The sequence below is a fragment of the Melozone crissalis genome, unplaced genomic scaffold (genome assembly GCF_028551555.1).
Source record: "Melozone crissalis strain CALT ecotype California unplaced genomic scaffold, PUWL_Pcris_2 ptg000005l_1, whole genome shotgun sequence".
NCBI lineage: Eukaryota > Metazoa > Chordata > Aves > Passeriformes > Passerellidae > Melozone > Melozone crissalis.
In genome coordinates this window covers 53,096,568-53,110,083 of record NW_026535783.1, presented here as the reverse complement: position 1 = coordinate 53,110,083, position 13,516 = coordinate 53,096,568, and the positions used below count along the sequence as shown (strand labels likewise).

The 13,516-nt window shown below is 40.2% G+C and overlaps 1 protein-coding gene across 1 annotated transcript in view; it reads right to left on the bottom strand.

Annotated features, from left to right (window-relative positions):
- Positions 1–13,516, bottom strand: part of CMYA5 (cardiomyopathy associated 5) — a 45,420-nt gene that overhangs the window by 25,189 nt on the left and 6,715 nt on the right. The window contains exon 2 of the mRNA XM_054282157.1: positions 2,087–12,314. Coding sequence (XP_054138132.1) covers positions 2,087–12,314 — 10,228 coding nt within the window. The remainder of the gene's footprint in view (positions 1–2,086; positions 12,315–13,516) is intronic.

The following is a 13,516-nucleotide window of genomic DNA, read 5'->3' as shown; positions in this document are numbered from 1 at the left end:
CAGAACTTTTTCTTAGTGTTTCTTGACCTTTTATGAAAATAAGTTGCTCAATTGCTCTGGCACAATTCATAATTTATAGAAATGCTTAGTTTTAATTTGATGGCATAAATCTAAAAGGAAGGGTATCTTCCTTTGTAACGGCTTCTTATTGCGGCAAAATTTTACGGCTAGATGAAAAGCACAAGACTTTACATTAATTACAAATGTGCCATTGGAGAATACAATTGAAAGCGCCCTTTAAAATATTTAGGGAAATCATCAAGATTTGGAAACAAATTTCTGTTTGTCAGGATGAACTGTAAAATCTGACAAATGCCATCCCTAGCTCATTTAATTCACCGTGAAGCTCTGTTCTCACAGTTTTCATGCAACAATAATTTAGAAAAATTAAAAAATTAAAAATCATACAACAAGCATTTTACTATATTAATGTTTTCTCAGTAATTATACAGAAGTAACAAGAGACATACAAATGCAGTCTCAAAGTAACCTGAGCCCTGAGTGTTAGAAATCATGTGAAACCAGGCCTGTGTTGCAGCCAAATTTAATACTGGCTTCATATCTGTGCTCCACAGCCAGGGAGTGATGTCATGGGATGTTTATTTGCAGCTTGACTCACTGTAATGCGGGTACATTTGAGGGGTGGCTGGGATCTATGACTTTATTGCTGACTTACTTGTGCCTTATTATCACTGCTAAGTCAAACCCAAAAGGCCATGTATGAAAAACAACTCTACATCTGAGATGGTTTGCAAGTACTGATAATTGAAACTGTTACATTGACTCCTACTTTTGATTTCTCTCTTCTACATATGAGATAATATAATTTAAATACCACCAATACAAGCCCTTCTGGAATTTCAGTAAAATGACATGAAATCTATATTCCTGTCAAATGAACATGTGCCAAAAAAGAGACCTCACCTTTCATTTACTGGGGTGAGAGTAAATAGCTGCTAATCAAGAAAGAAACATCTGTATGATATGTTCACTTGTACATGAGCAGATCTGATATGGGAGAAGTGACGTATCCCACACATGTTGTTTTCACAAGCAAAACTGTAATTTAATGAACAATAGCTTCCACAGAAAAAGCATTTTCACTGGTATTTATTGCAATGGACTAGCTTACTGAAATGGAGGACATTTTATCTATTAGGGGAGAACAGCTTGGATATAGTGGCAAGTAGGACTTTATAAACTCTTACCTGTGCTGACACCACAATGCTATTGGCACAGAATGGTTTGGGTTGGAAGGGACCTTAAAGGCCATTTAGTTCCTATTTCCTTGTCATGGGCAGGGACATCTTCCATTAGACCAGGTTGCTCAGAGCTCCATCCAGCCCAGCCTTGAATACTTCCAGGGCTGGGTCATCCACAACTTCACTGGACAACCTGTTCCACTGCCACATCACCCTCACTATGAAGAATTTTTTCCTAATTTGTAATATAAACCTCCCCCCCTTCAGTTTAAAGACATTGCCCCTTGTCCTGTCACTAGATGCTGTTGTGAAACCTCCCTCTCCAGTTTAAGGCCATTTTGCAGATGAAAGTGAATGGAACAGCAAATAAGTTGGTACTTCAACAAAACTGTGTAGGGTGATTTGTCTAACATCTCCAAGCAACCAGCGCATGTAAGTGGGACAGGGAACACTTTATGATGTTACCAGTCTCCACATATGGAGGTTTCTGTACCTTGTCAAGTGAAGTGAACTGCTGTTACTGAAGTTGTATTTTCATAGAAACAACATTCTTCCCATTTCTCCCCCTACATATCAAAACCAGAACAAACTTATACAGATAAGACTGAAAGATGGAAAGTCTGCTAACAACTACATATAAACAAGGCCATTCAAACTTATGAGTAAATAAAAATACCAGCTTAGCAAGTCTAGGACTCCAGAGAATACCTTAATAAGATGGTCTCCCTTCAAGATCTACAGCAGGTGTGTAGGAATAGTTTTTATTTAATAGATACTGCATCTTAGCTTCTGGACTACTCTTGGAAGCCTCTCCTCTTGACAATGCAAGAGAACTGGAGAAATTAGCCTTAGTAGCTTCTTTTTTTGCCCAAATTAGTACTTACCTTCATCTTGGTTGCAGCATCATCTAGTGTTGTGACTTCATGGTCTTTATGCTCTCCAAAAAGCTTATCAATAGCAGATATTGGGCATTTGCAGTGGTAACAATAAGTGTCTACTTGTGCTTTTTTCAGTTCTCTCTGTGGGCTCTCAACTTGAGGAATGTTTGTTGCTGATTTTTCAGGATACATCACCACAAAGCCTGAATCTTCAAGCTCAACAGGAGTTCTTTGTTCTGGCTCATTAACAAATTCATAACTATCAGCAGCATGATCAAAGGAATCCCTGTCTTCAAATAATAGCTCCTCGTGTGTAAATTGAGATGATATTTCATCTTGCAAAAGCTCTTCTTGTGTAATCACATCATAGTCCATTGACTCAGCAAAATCTTCATAAACATCACCGTGCTGCTCCTCTCTTTGCAAGTCTGGATTTTCTGTTTGCTGAATGGTAGGAACATAGGACAGATGTTCCTGAGTAAACTGATCATCTACACTGTCTTCAGTGGGAGCCCTGACATATGGAACATACTTTTCCATCTGACGAAATGCTGTTATATCTTGCCGTTCTTCCTGCTCAGTACTAGCTTCTTGATATGCAGCTCCGTGATACTCCACTTGATGACTGTATCTTTGTTGAATTGGCTGCTCTGGCAACTCTTCAGTTCTTTCTACTGGTACATTTTCTTCTTCTCTTTGTTCAGTGGTATCAGTTCCTGCACCTGAAAGAACTGTTTTGCTTCCAAAAGGAATGGCATGCGTTGGCTTGCAAATTGTTGCTTGAATGTTGCTGTCAACCTGGAATTTGTCTCTCTCCATAACAACTCTTTCTGACAGAACCTCAGTTCTGACATATTGAACATCACCAGATCCCTCCTCCTGGTTATTCTCTGAACTCCAAACCAAAATTCCTCCCCTAAAAGACTCATCTTCTGGTATCTGATCTTTCTGAGGCCCAATGGCTTTACTTGGAATTTCATCTTTAAGAATGTATTTTTCAAAATAAATTCCAGTTCCATCATCTGTGTCTGAATTTCTGCTAGGGAAAGAAGCATTAGAATTACCACTTTCTTCATCGGAGGGAGTCTCATCCTTTGTCTTTTCTCCTACTGCTTCTGCATAGAGGTCCTTGTATAAAAATGATAGAGCAGGTGGCTCCTCTAAAAGCTCTGGATTAACAGCAGCAACAGTGGTAGGGAACAAGAGAGATCGTTCTAGCACTCCTTCTTCTGAATCAAACAGCGGGGTTCCTGGTGACTTGCATTCATCTTCTACATTTGTAATGCTTTTATTGCTAGAATCAATTGATTTCTGCAGTGGTAAAGGTTTTGAGGCATCTGCGTAGGATTGCATTTTGCCTTCTCCTTTTATGGTACCGTAAAAGACTTCATCCAGGTCCTCAAGTAAGGAAAACTGTTCCAAAGTATCTACCTCAGTACTCTCTTTAAAAGGTTTGGCTTCTTCCATAGATTCATTGGGGTCTTCTGTCACAGGAGACAATGAAATTCGTCTTTCAAATTGTGGCTTAATTGAGGATTTGTCATCAATCAATGTATATTTTTCAAAATAATCCATATCAGCAGTACCATTATTAGGATCCAACTTTGCACAATTATTGTTTTCTGGCAACAGGAGATTTTCTTCTTGAGTTTCTTCAGTTTGCTCTTCATCATCCTTTTTGACCAATTCTGTTAGTTCATGGCTTGCAGTGTTTCCCAATAGAGAGCTTTCTGAAATTTCTGTGATTCTTCGAGAAGTTAGGGCTCTCTGGCCATCCTCGACTGATTTTCTTCTAAATGAAGGATTTGTTTCCAAGTATTCTAATTTATCAGGCATGTGTTTACTTTCTTCTTGATCAACAGAAGAAATACGTGTAGGTGCATGAATATTGAGTATTTCATAACCTTCTGAAATGATATTAAATAGATCTTTTTGTTCAGTAGTCTCCAGACCATGCTGGCTGTCTTCTACAGCACTTGCATGTACCATTTCTTCCTCTTCTCCTCTCAGGTAATGTTCAGACACTTCAGACATTTTGCCTGCCTCCAGATGTTGCATTGCTTCAGTTTTTGTAGGGTTTAAAGTACTAGTTTCATGCTCCAGAAGTTTATGTGGACCTTGATTATCTCCTACCAGAGATGGTAAATCGTACCTCTGTGTTTTGGGACTAGTGTCTGAGGACTTCCTGTGAGAAAATTTATTTGACACTGATTCAGAAACTCTAAATGTATGTCCCTTAGTCTCTGTAGTCCCATGAACTGTGAATTCTGTGCAACTTCCAGCTGGCAATTGCTTTGATCCAAAATTGGAAGCTTCATTTGGAGTAGGCTGAATTCCTTGCGTGTCTACTTCTGCAGCCCCTATTGGACTAATTGAGCAAGCTTTCACCTCTTCTGCCAGCCCAAAAGATGGAATATCTGGGTTCTGCTTTTCTTCAGAACTTGAGCTAAGGGGCGTAATCTCTGCTGAGGAGAGGCTACCAAATTCACCAGAATAATGCTGTGTTTTGTGTGTCACAGTTTCTTGAACAAGGTCTGACGGAACAACTCCCAGATGCTCCAAGGTTGTATGCTTTTGGTCTTCAAAACCTTGTTGCATTTCACGTTTATGCTCTCCTTCAGTATAAATGCCTGAAAATTTGTTAGATTGCTTTCCAAGCATGTCTGCTACATCAGATAAAGATGATGGAATATTTTGTTTCTCTTCATCATCAGTGATAGCCACTGATACTGGCTTTTCAAGTTCTGACTTTCCAGGTAATTTATGAAAAGGTATAAATGACTCTGATGACACTGCTTGCTGGTCTGCTACACCAGTCACCTTTGACTCTGTGGTCATTGCCCTTGGCACTGTGTGTACCTCAGGTTGCATTTCTTGCTCATGTTGCTCAGTAGTGAATTTGGGTGAACTTCTGAGCTGGTCTGGAGACAAATACATTGTATCCAACAAAGAAGATTCGGGCTTGTCTTGGTCTTGCACTTGAGACCTACTCTCCAAGTGTGCTGTCTTTAAGCTTGCTGTTTCAGGTGAACTGAGTTGAATTTTTTGCAATTGTTGTTCATTGTGTGGTGGAATTACATGTTCACACTCTGATTGTATGGGCTGGGTAATAAATGGCTGCATTTTTTTATTTTCTTGTTTAGCAAGGGACTGTGTGGGAATCATATATTCAGAAACTGGTTTTGAGTAAGGTGGAACTTCTTGCTGGCATGTTTCATCAGCTGAATAAAATGGAACTGAAGGTTCAGACTGCAGTTTTGAAGGTACAGTCAGGTAATCCTGACTTTCTAGACTTTCTGTTTTATCTGTAGAATATGATAAATTTAGTTGTTCAGATTCTAATTGCATAGCTGTATGAAAGTAATGTGGAGTCTGTTCTCTCTCAGCTTCAGGTAAAATTTCATATTCACCCTCTGACTTTGCAGCTACAGGCAAGTGTAGAAGACTTTCTGTATTCTCTACTTCTTTTCTTGCAAAAGAGGACCCTGGCTCAGGCAGAGCAGTTTCTAAGTGTTCTGTTTTACAGCTGGAATAAGATATTTCTAAATGTTTGGGGGGTGAGCCTCCAGTTACAGGTGAAGACTTTGGACTTCCTTCAGGGCTTGTTTCAGAGACACCGTGTGAAGCACCCAAAGGTACAGGCATTGTTTGTTCAGTAAGAGATGAATATGGTTGAATTTTGTGGCTGTGTGCTTCCTCAGTGGAAAATGATAAATTTTGTTGTTCGGTTTCCAGCTGAGCACTTCGAGATGAAGGAGCACCAGTGTCTTGCTTCTGTGAATATCCTGCTCTCAGTGGGGCCATTTCACGCTTTTCTGCTTTGTAAGTAGGACTTAATAAATCTGATTGTTTGAAATCTGGTTGCGTAGTTCCCTGCTCCTCAGTCCTGACAAAGGTATGTGCTACAGAAGGTGTTTCTGGCTGCTCTGTTTCAACACCAGGGGACTGCAAACTAACATGTGGCTGTTCTGGTTGGACCTCATCCCTCCATTTTGTTTCACCAGTGAAATATGGTTTCTCTGGATGCTCCAGCTGGGCAGTCTGATCTGCCTTGCTACAGGAATATGATAAATCTAGTGGCTTTATTACATTAGTCTCTGCTTTGCCAAGAGAGTATGACAAATCTGGATGTTTTGAATTCAGTTTTTCTGGTTGCAACTGTTCTGATTTTCCTGTGGAATACGAAATATCAGAAGGAGTGAACCCTGCTTGTGCAGCATCCTGTTTTTCTGTTTTGCCAGAGGAATGCAAGAAGTCTGGGAACTCCCCTTCTGCTGTAGATGTATTTGGTTGCTCTTCCATGCCATGAGGACTTGAAAACACTGGTTGCTCCAATTTTAGTTGCACTATTTCCTCTGGGTGTAATGTATAGCTTCTTCTCTCCTGTTTGACGTCAAGCTGTGCACTTTGTTTTTCTTCACTAACAGAAGAGGACAAATCCGTGTGCAGTACTTTGCCCGTGGCATCCATGACACTTGCATGTTCAGACTCAGGTAGAGCAGCCCATGATGGCTCTGTTTTGACAGATGAATGCAACAAACTCTGTTCTTTCAGCTCTGGCTGAGTTGTTTTATGAGGTTCTGCTGTGCCAACAGAGAATGACAAATCTGCATATTCTGAGTTTGCTTGGGAATTTTGCATTCCTTCTGTATTCTCCATAGAGCACTGTAGCTCAGGGTGTTCTGCTTGCATTCCTGCATCTTTCCATTCCTCTGCTTTTTTGAGAGATGATGAAAACTCATTTGTCTTTTCTTGCTCTGGTTGAATCTTTTCTTGCTGTACTGTGCCAGTGGAATGAAATAAATCCAGGCACTCAAAATCCTCATCAGTAATTTGAATTTGCTGTGTTTCACCAATTGAACATGATAAATCCATTGTTTCTGCCTCTGACTGTATGATTTCATGGTGTTCTAATGTGCCAGCAGATAAATCTGAATGGTGTGATTTTGCGTTTAAAGTTTCTTGTTCTGCCTCACTGAGAGAATGACATAATTCTAAATGTCCCAATTCTATCCATGCTTTCTTGCCTTGTGCCTCTTTTTTGAAAGAATGCGAGAAGCCTTGCTTCTCCTCTCCAGCAGTTTGTTCTTGCTCTGTTGTGCCAGATGACAGATCTGTTTTTTCTAACACTGGTTGTGTAGTTCTTTGTGGCTTTCCTTTATCAATGGAATGCAGTGAATCAGGATGCTTTGGCTCTGCTTTTAACATTTCTCCTTGCTCCATTTTTCCGCTTGGGGATGGTGCATCTGGAACTCTGTGCTTCTCCTTTGCAGCTTGTGAATGCTCTGCTCTGCAGACAGCCTGTTCCTCTTTAGAGCATTCCACAGCTGTGTGCTCTGTCCCTCGTTGCCCCACTTCCCTGGTCAGGGGTGCCAAGCTTGCATGGCCTGGCTCCAGCTGTGCAGGTGGGATTTGCTCCATTTTGTCATGACCATACAATGCACCTGGCTTCTCCAATCCCAGCTGGATTGTTTCCTGCACTTTGTTGAGGGAATGTGCTAGCCCAGGGTGTTCAGGTTTCAGTTGTGATGTTTGCAGCCCTCCTACTTTGAAAACAGAGTAAGGCAAATTAGAATGTCCCTGCCCTGGTTCTGCCATTTCTGTTTCCTCCGCTGTACCCACAGAACGTGACAAATGTGAAATTTCCACTTCTGGCTGAGCTGCTTTCTGTTCTGTTTGTCCAAAGGGATAAGTTTGCTCTGTTTCTTGTACTTTTTGTTGTACCTCTGTGATGTCCAGAGGAGATATTGCATCAGTATGCTCCACCTCTGGTGGTATCCTTTCATCATCTGGCCACTCAATGGAAAATGATAAATTTGGTTCTTCCAAGATCTCCTGGGCACGTTCTGAAGTGTCCCTTTTATTGGGAGAATGTGTTAACTTTTCTTGCTCTAACTCCTGCTCTGTGGCTTTCTGCTGCTTTAATCTGCCAAAAGAAAGTTTTCTGTGTTTTTGATCCAATGGTGCTACTTCTTCCTGGTTTGTCTCACCAGCGGAATGTGACAAATCAGGATGCTTCATCTCCCATGGTGCAATTTCTGTATGTTTTGACTCTATTTGTGCAGTTGCTGGTGAAGTTCTTTTTTTACCTACTTTAGGCAATTCTTGGTGTTTAGACTTAAACTTTTGAGTTGATTGTTCTTTGCCTTTACCAAAGGAAAAGGATGAATCTGAATATTTTGAATCCAGTTGTGAGCATGACTGATTTGGGTATTGAGATTCTATTTCCATATTTTCATTTTGTGCTGCTTCACTCAGGCTTCCTTGTGAATCCAAATGTTCTGATTTTTGCTGAGTTTCTCCCATGGTGAATGAGAGCTCTGGATGTCTTGACTCCTGCTCCACAATATCAACTTGCTTTGATTCACCACTGTCCCATGAAACATCTGGATGTTCCACCATTACTGGCTCAGTTTCTTGTTGCTTCAAACGGAATGGTGCGGTTGGTTTTTTCAATAATTTTTCTTGCTCATGAGAGGAATATGGCAAATCTGGATATTCTGAAGTTATTTCCATTTCCAGTGGAACTTCTTTTTCACTGGAAGGAGGCAAAAATGTTTGCTCCAGCTCTTGATGTACTATTTCTTGTTGCTCTGATTTGTGCTGCACAATTTCCTTCTCTTTTTCTGTACTAACATAAAATGTTTTTTCTGGATATGCTAGTTCTGTTTGCATTTCTTCTTGCATTTGTTTACTGAATGAATATGGCAAAGATGGATGCACTAACCCTGGTTGAGCTATTTCTTGCTGTGCCAAATTATTTTGGTCTGTGACCTGTGGCTCTTCTTTACCCAGGCTTTCTGAAATACCTGAATACTCTGTTTCCATTTCCACAGCTTCTTGTTGATCTGTTTCCTGCTGTCTCACCTCTCTTTGTACTGTATCTTGTTCCATCCTGCCAAAGGACTGTGAAACATCTGGCTGGGGCACATTGAGTGATGGTGTTTCCTGTTGCTGAGTACCAGCAGTGGAACAGGAAGGAAAAGACTGCTCCTGCTCCATTTGTGCTGTTTCCCAGGGCTTTGCTCTGTCAGTCAGTTGTGACCACAAAGTTCCGGCCTCAACTCCTTCTTGTGTCGCTTCTTCAGTGGTAAATGAGAAATCCCTCTTTTCTGAAACTACTTGTCTATTTTCATGCTGCTCTGTTTCACTAATGAAACATGATGGCTCTGGACCTTCTAAGTTTCTCTGTACAGCTTCTTGTACCGTCTCTCCCTGGGAATACAGTGGATCAGTTTGTTCCAGCTTTGGTTGCAATTTTTGATGTTCTGTTTTGCCAGCAGAATATGTTGTCTCTGGCTGTTTCACCTTCAGCTGTGAAGTTTTATTTTCCTGTTCTTTTTGGGTAGAATGTGGCCAAACTGGAAGCTCTGACTGTAGTTGATTAGTTTCTCCTTGCATTGCCATGGCAGAGGAATCCAGCTTACCTTCAGACTGTGACTCCTGCTGTACAGGCTGTGGCTGTTTTCCTTTGTCAGTTTGTGACAGTTCTTTCTCCTTTGTTTTATTAATGAGATGCGATAAATCTGAAAATGCTGTTTCCAGATACCCAGTTTGTTGTATCTCAGCCCTTCCAGTGGAATCAAATCTATCTGGATGTACCAACTGGAGTTCTGCAGTGTTTTCTTTCTCTGCTTCCTCTATCAAACATGGTAAATCTGAATGTACCTGTGCAAGCTCTTCTTTTTCTTCTTGTTTTTCTTTTTCAGGGGAATAAGACTGTTCCTGTTCAAAAGGACTGAATGCATGGTTTTCTGTTTCTTCCCTGGAAAGCAAAACTTGATGTTCATTTTCCAGCTGTGCACTTTGCATTTCCTTGACTACTTCCTGGGTGAAAGAAGAGTCTGGATGACCCATCTCCAGCTGTGCACTCTCTGATTCCACCATTTTTTCTCTGGAATATGATAGATCCTCAGATCTATCATAGCTGGAGACCTCTGCCTCCAGCTGTGTGTTGTCTGATTCTTCCATTTCTTCCCTGGAAAAAGAAAAGTCTGGATGCTCCATCTCCAGCTGTGCACTCTCCGCTTCTATTGTTTCTTCCTTGGAAGAAAATTCTGGTTGTTCTGTCTCCAGTTGGGATCTCCCTGATTTTTCTCTTTCTTTTGTGGAAAAAAGCAGTTCTGGGTAGTCTGTATCTGGTATTGCACTCTCTGATCCCTCTGTTTCTTCCTTAGAATATGAGAAATCTGGAAGTTCTGTCTCTAGCTGTGCACTTCCTGGTTCCTCTATTTCTTCCCTGGAAAAAGAGAAATCTGGATGCTCCATCTCCATCTGTTCACCCTTCAATTCCTCTGTTTCTTCCTTGGGAGAAGAGAAATCCAGATGCTCTGCCTCCATCTGTGTTGTCTCTGATTCTCCAGTTTCTTCGGTGGAATATGAGAGGTCTGGATGCTCCATCTCCCTTTGCCCACCTTCAGCTTGTTTGTTTTCTTCAGTGGAAAAATCAGAGTGATCAAAATCTACTGCTTTATTTGTAGCTGAAGTTTTCTGTGTTTCTTCTGTTTCTGTATGAACAGGATATGAAATGCCAAAATATTTAGAATCTATATTTTCAGGAATTGGTGGTTTGAATTTAATTCCTTGCTTCTTTGTTTTCTGAACTGAAAAGTCTTGTTCAGACTTTGTTTGGTTCTCCAAATGAACATTTTGAGTTCCTGAAGATGGGGTCTTTTTACCCTCTTCTCTTTCAGCTGAATACATTACACTTGAAGTTGCTGACTCTGACAGTGCAGTTGATGATGGACACTCAGTTTCTTGCTTTTCTATTTCATTTCCAGAATGTGGTAAAAGCACATGTTCAGACTCAGACTTCTGATGTGCAGCTTCTGATGACTGAGGAATAACATCTTCCTGTCTTGTTTCAGTTGAAGTGGGATATTTGGATTTAGCTAATGGAACATCAGGTAAGTAAGACTTCTCTATTTCCTTCTCAGGATGTTCTGACATAGATTCTACAGGCAAAATACGCTGGGAACTTGGTCTATCTAATTCACTAACAAAATCTGCTGAAACAGACTGTGGTGCAGAATTAGGCTGAACTTCCTGATTCTTCACTTCATCTAGATGATCTGATGCTGGCAGCAGGGATTGGTCTGGCTTCTTTTTTGCATTTTCGGCTGAGGGAAGCAGCACTTCTTTTTTGTCAGACTTGAATGGTGTGGAGGTTGTTGACTCTGTTATTGATGTTCTGGCTGTGGCTGAATGACTTTGCTGCTCCCTGGCTTCTTCTTCATTCTTCAGTACATGTTCTGAAACCTGATTTGGAGTCTCTAAAAGAGGTTTCCTCTCTTTTCTTTCTTCATGTTGAAGAGTTGATTCTTTCATTTTATAAGGTTCAATATTTTCAGATGAAACATCATTCTTCTTAGTAAGCTGTTTTTCAAGAGGTGATGTTGGTGAAGAAAAGCTTTGATTTGCTTGTTCTGTGAGTTGCTCTCTTTGTCTCCTCCTTCTCTCTGAAGGTGTTTCAAGAATTTTACTTCTTGCTCCCTGGAAATGTTTTGGATATGTGGAGAGTGAACCAAACTTCTGCAATCTTTCTTTTACTGATGTTTCAAGGAACTTTTCAGAATCTCCTGAAGCTGAGCTACTTCTCCGGATTCTGTTTTTCTCCAATGTTTCAGGGGCTGGCCCAGTCCCTCCAAAAATTGAGTTGAACAGTTGGATTCTAGCTTGTACTGGTCCTCCAAGAATTGGACCAACTTTTCTCAGTCTGCTCTCCCTAAATATTGATCTTATTGGAGCACGTTTTACGGGCTCTTCTGCGATATTCTCTTGATCCTCTTTGTTGTCCAACATTTCTTCATCTGTGTCTTGTGTTTTCACCTGCTCTACATTCAATGTGGAGGCTTGCACATCTCCTAGAACAGTTCTTGGTTCTTGCCTTTGCATTCCAGAAGAGTCACGTTTTTTATTGCACTGGCCTCCCTTGGGTCTTGTAGCCATTGGCATCTTATTTGAAGATTTGCGTGTCCTTTTCCGAACAATCTTGCCTTCATCCATAATAAAGATAACTTTTCCTGGAGGAGAACCTACTGGTGAACTTTCCATACTGTAAAGATCAGAAGTTGTACTTGTTTCTGAGGTCCAGGGAGTAGAACATCTGCTCGAGCTGGTTTCCCAGGTTATTCCACTGTCTTCACTTTGGCATGTTACCATAGAAAAGGAAGGGTTAGTCATGATGTACTGCAGCTTGGGTTTCACATCTTCACTTTGGATAAGATCTTTTAAACTACAAACAAAAAACCAAAAAAAACAAAAGAAAGCTCTAAAAACATACAACAAATTAAATTATTGGAGGAAAAAGCTGAATTTATTCATTAAAATTAAAATGGCTTTCAAAGTTGTAAAAATACTGCATAAGCATAGATTTTGAAGTACAAGCATAAGAAAAGTAATATTTCATCTCACAACTATATTTTAGATGAATTTAGATGTAAAACTGCATGTTGCAAGGTTAATTCAATGAAGGGGAGGTGTTTAAAAGATCTTGACAATGCAGGAAGAACAGTCTTTGATCTGACCTTGTTTTGCCAGTGTGAGGTTGAGCTGATTCTGAGGATATTCTCCAGCATGTGTTTATTTCACAGTATAAATTAAACCTTTCATTAAACACTTCAAAGATACTGTCAGTGTTTTAATAGCACCCACACTTGCTTTGCGCAAGTGTGAATGATTATACAATGCTCAAAGCAGTAGTCTATCCACTGGTTTGTTACTGTCTTCTCATGTATTTTATCCTCTGAGCATTCTTGATACTTAACAAAGTAATTTAGAATACATTCAACAATTAAAATATACTGACACCTCCCCAAATGAAACTGCAATGTTTTATAAAGGTAGTTTTAAACCTTATAATGTGTAATCAATACACTGTCATATGCTGTAATCAAATTTTTCAGCTAAAATAGTAAAATGGCTGGAGAAAGGCTTTTATGAGAAGCTTTAGGAAAGAAAACTTCAAATTCTTCAAGTTCTTAAAATTAAGAGTGTAAAGATTAGCATAAGCAATTAAAAGACACAATGTGTGGAGGGTTTAGTATTTTTAGGCCTGCAATATTTACTTAAAACAAAAAAAAAGGGCACAGAAAAGTTAATCAAAGCTCGACCCTAATATTTCTTGAGTAGACAGTAGTTCATTTATGGAAAACACATTTGTAGCTGATGGAAAGAAAGGGAGAGTATCTGCTGGATAAGATGTAGCCTTCAGTAGCGCAGACAGTGAATTTTGGGTGGGACACTTCCTTTACACAGTTACATAATCACTCTGTTGCTCCCATGGACGAATGCACATTTATGGCCACACAACATCCTGCTTCCACTGAACAGAGGGAAGGGTCACTTTTTCAATGAAAAAGAGAAAAGCGTTTCAGCTAAAGTGAAGAAAGCCAGCTACTGATCAGGGATCAGAAAAGCAGAATCTGTCTGACCAAC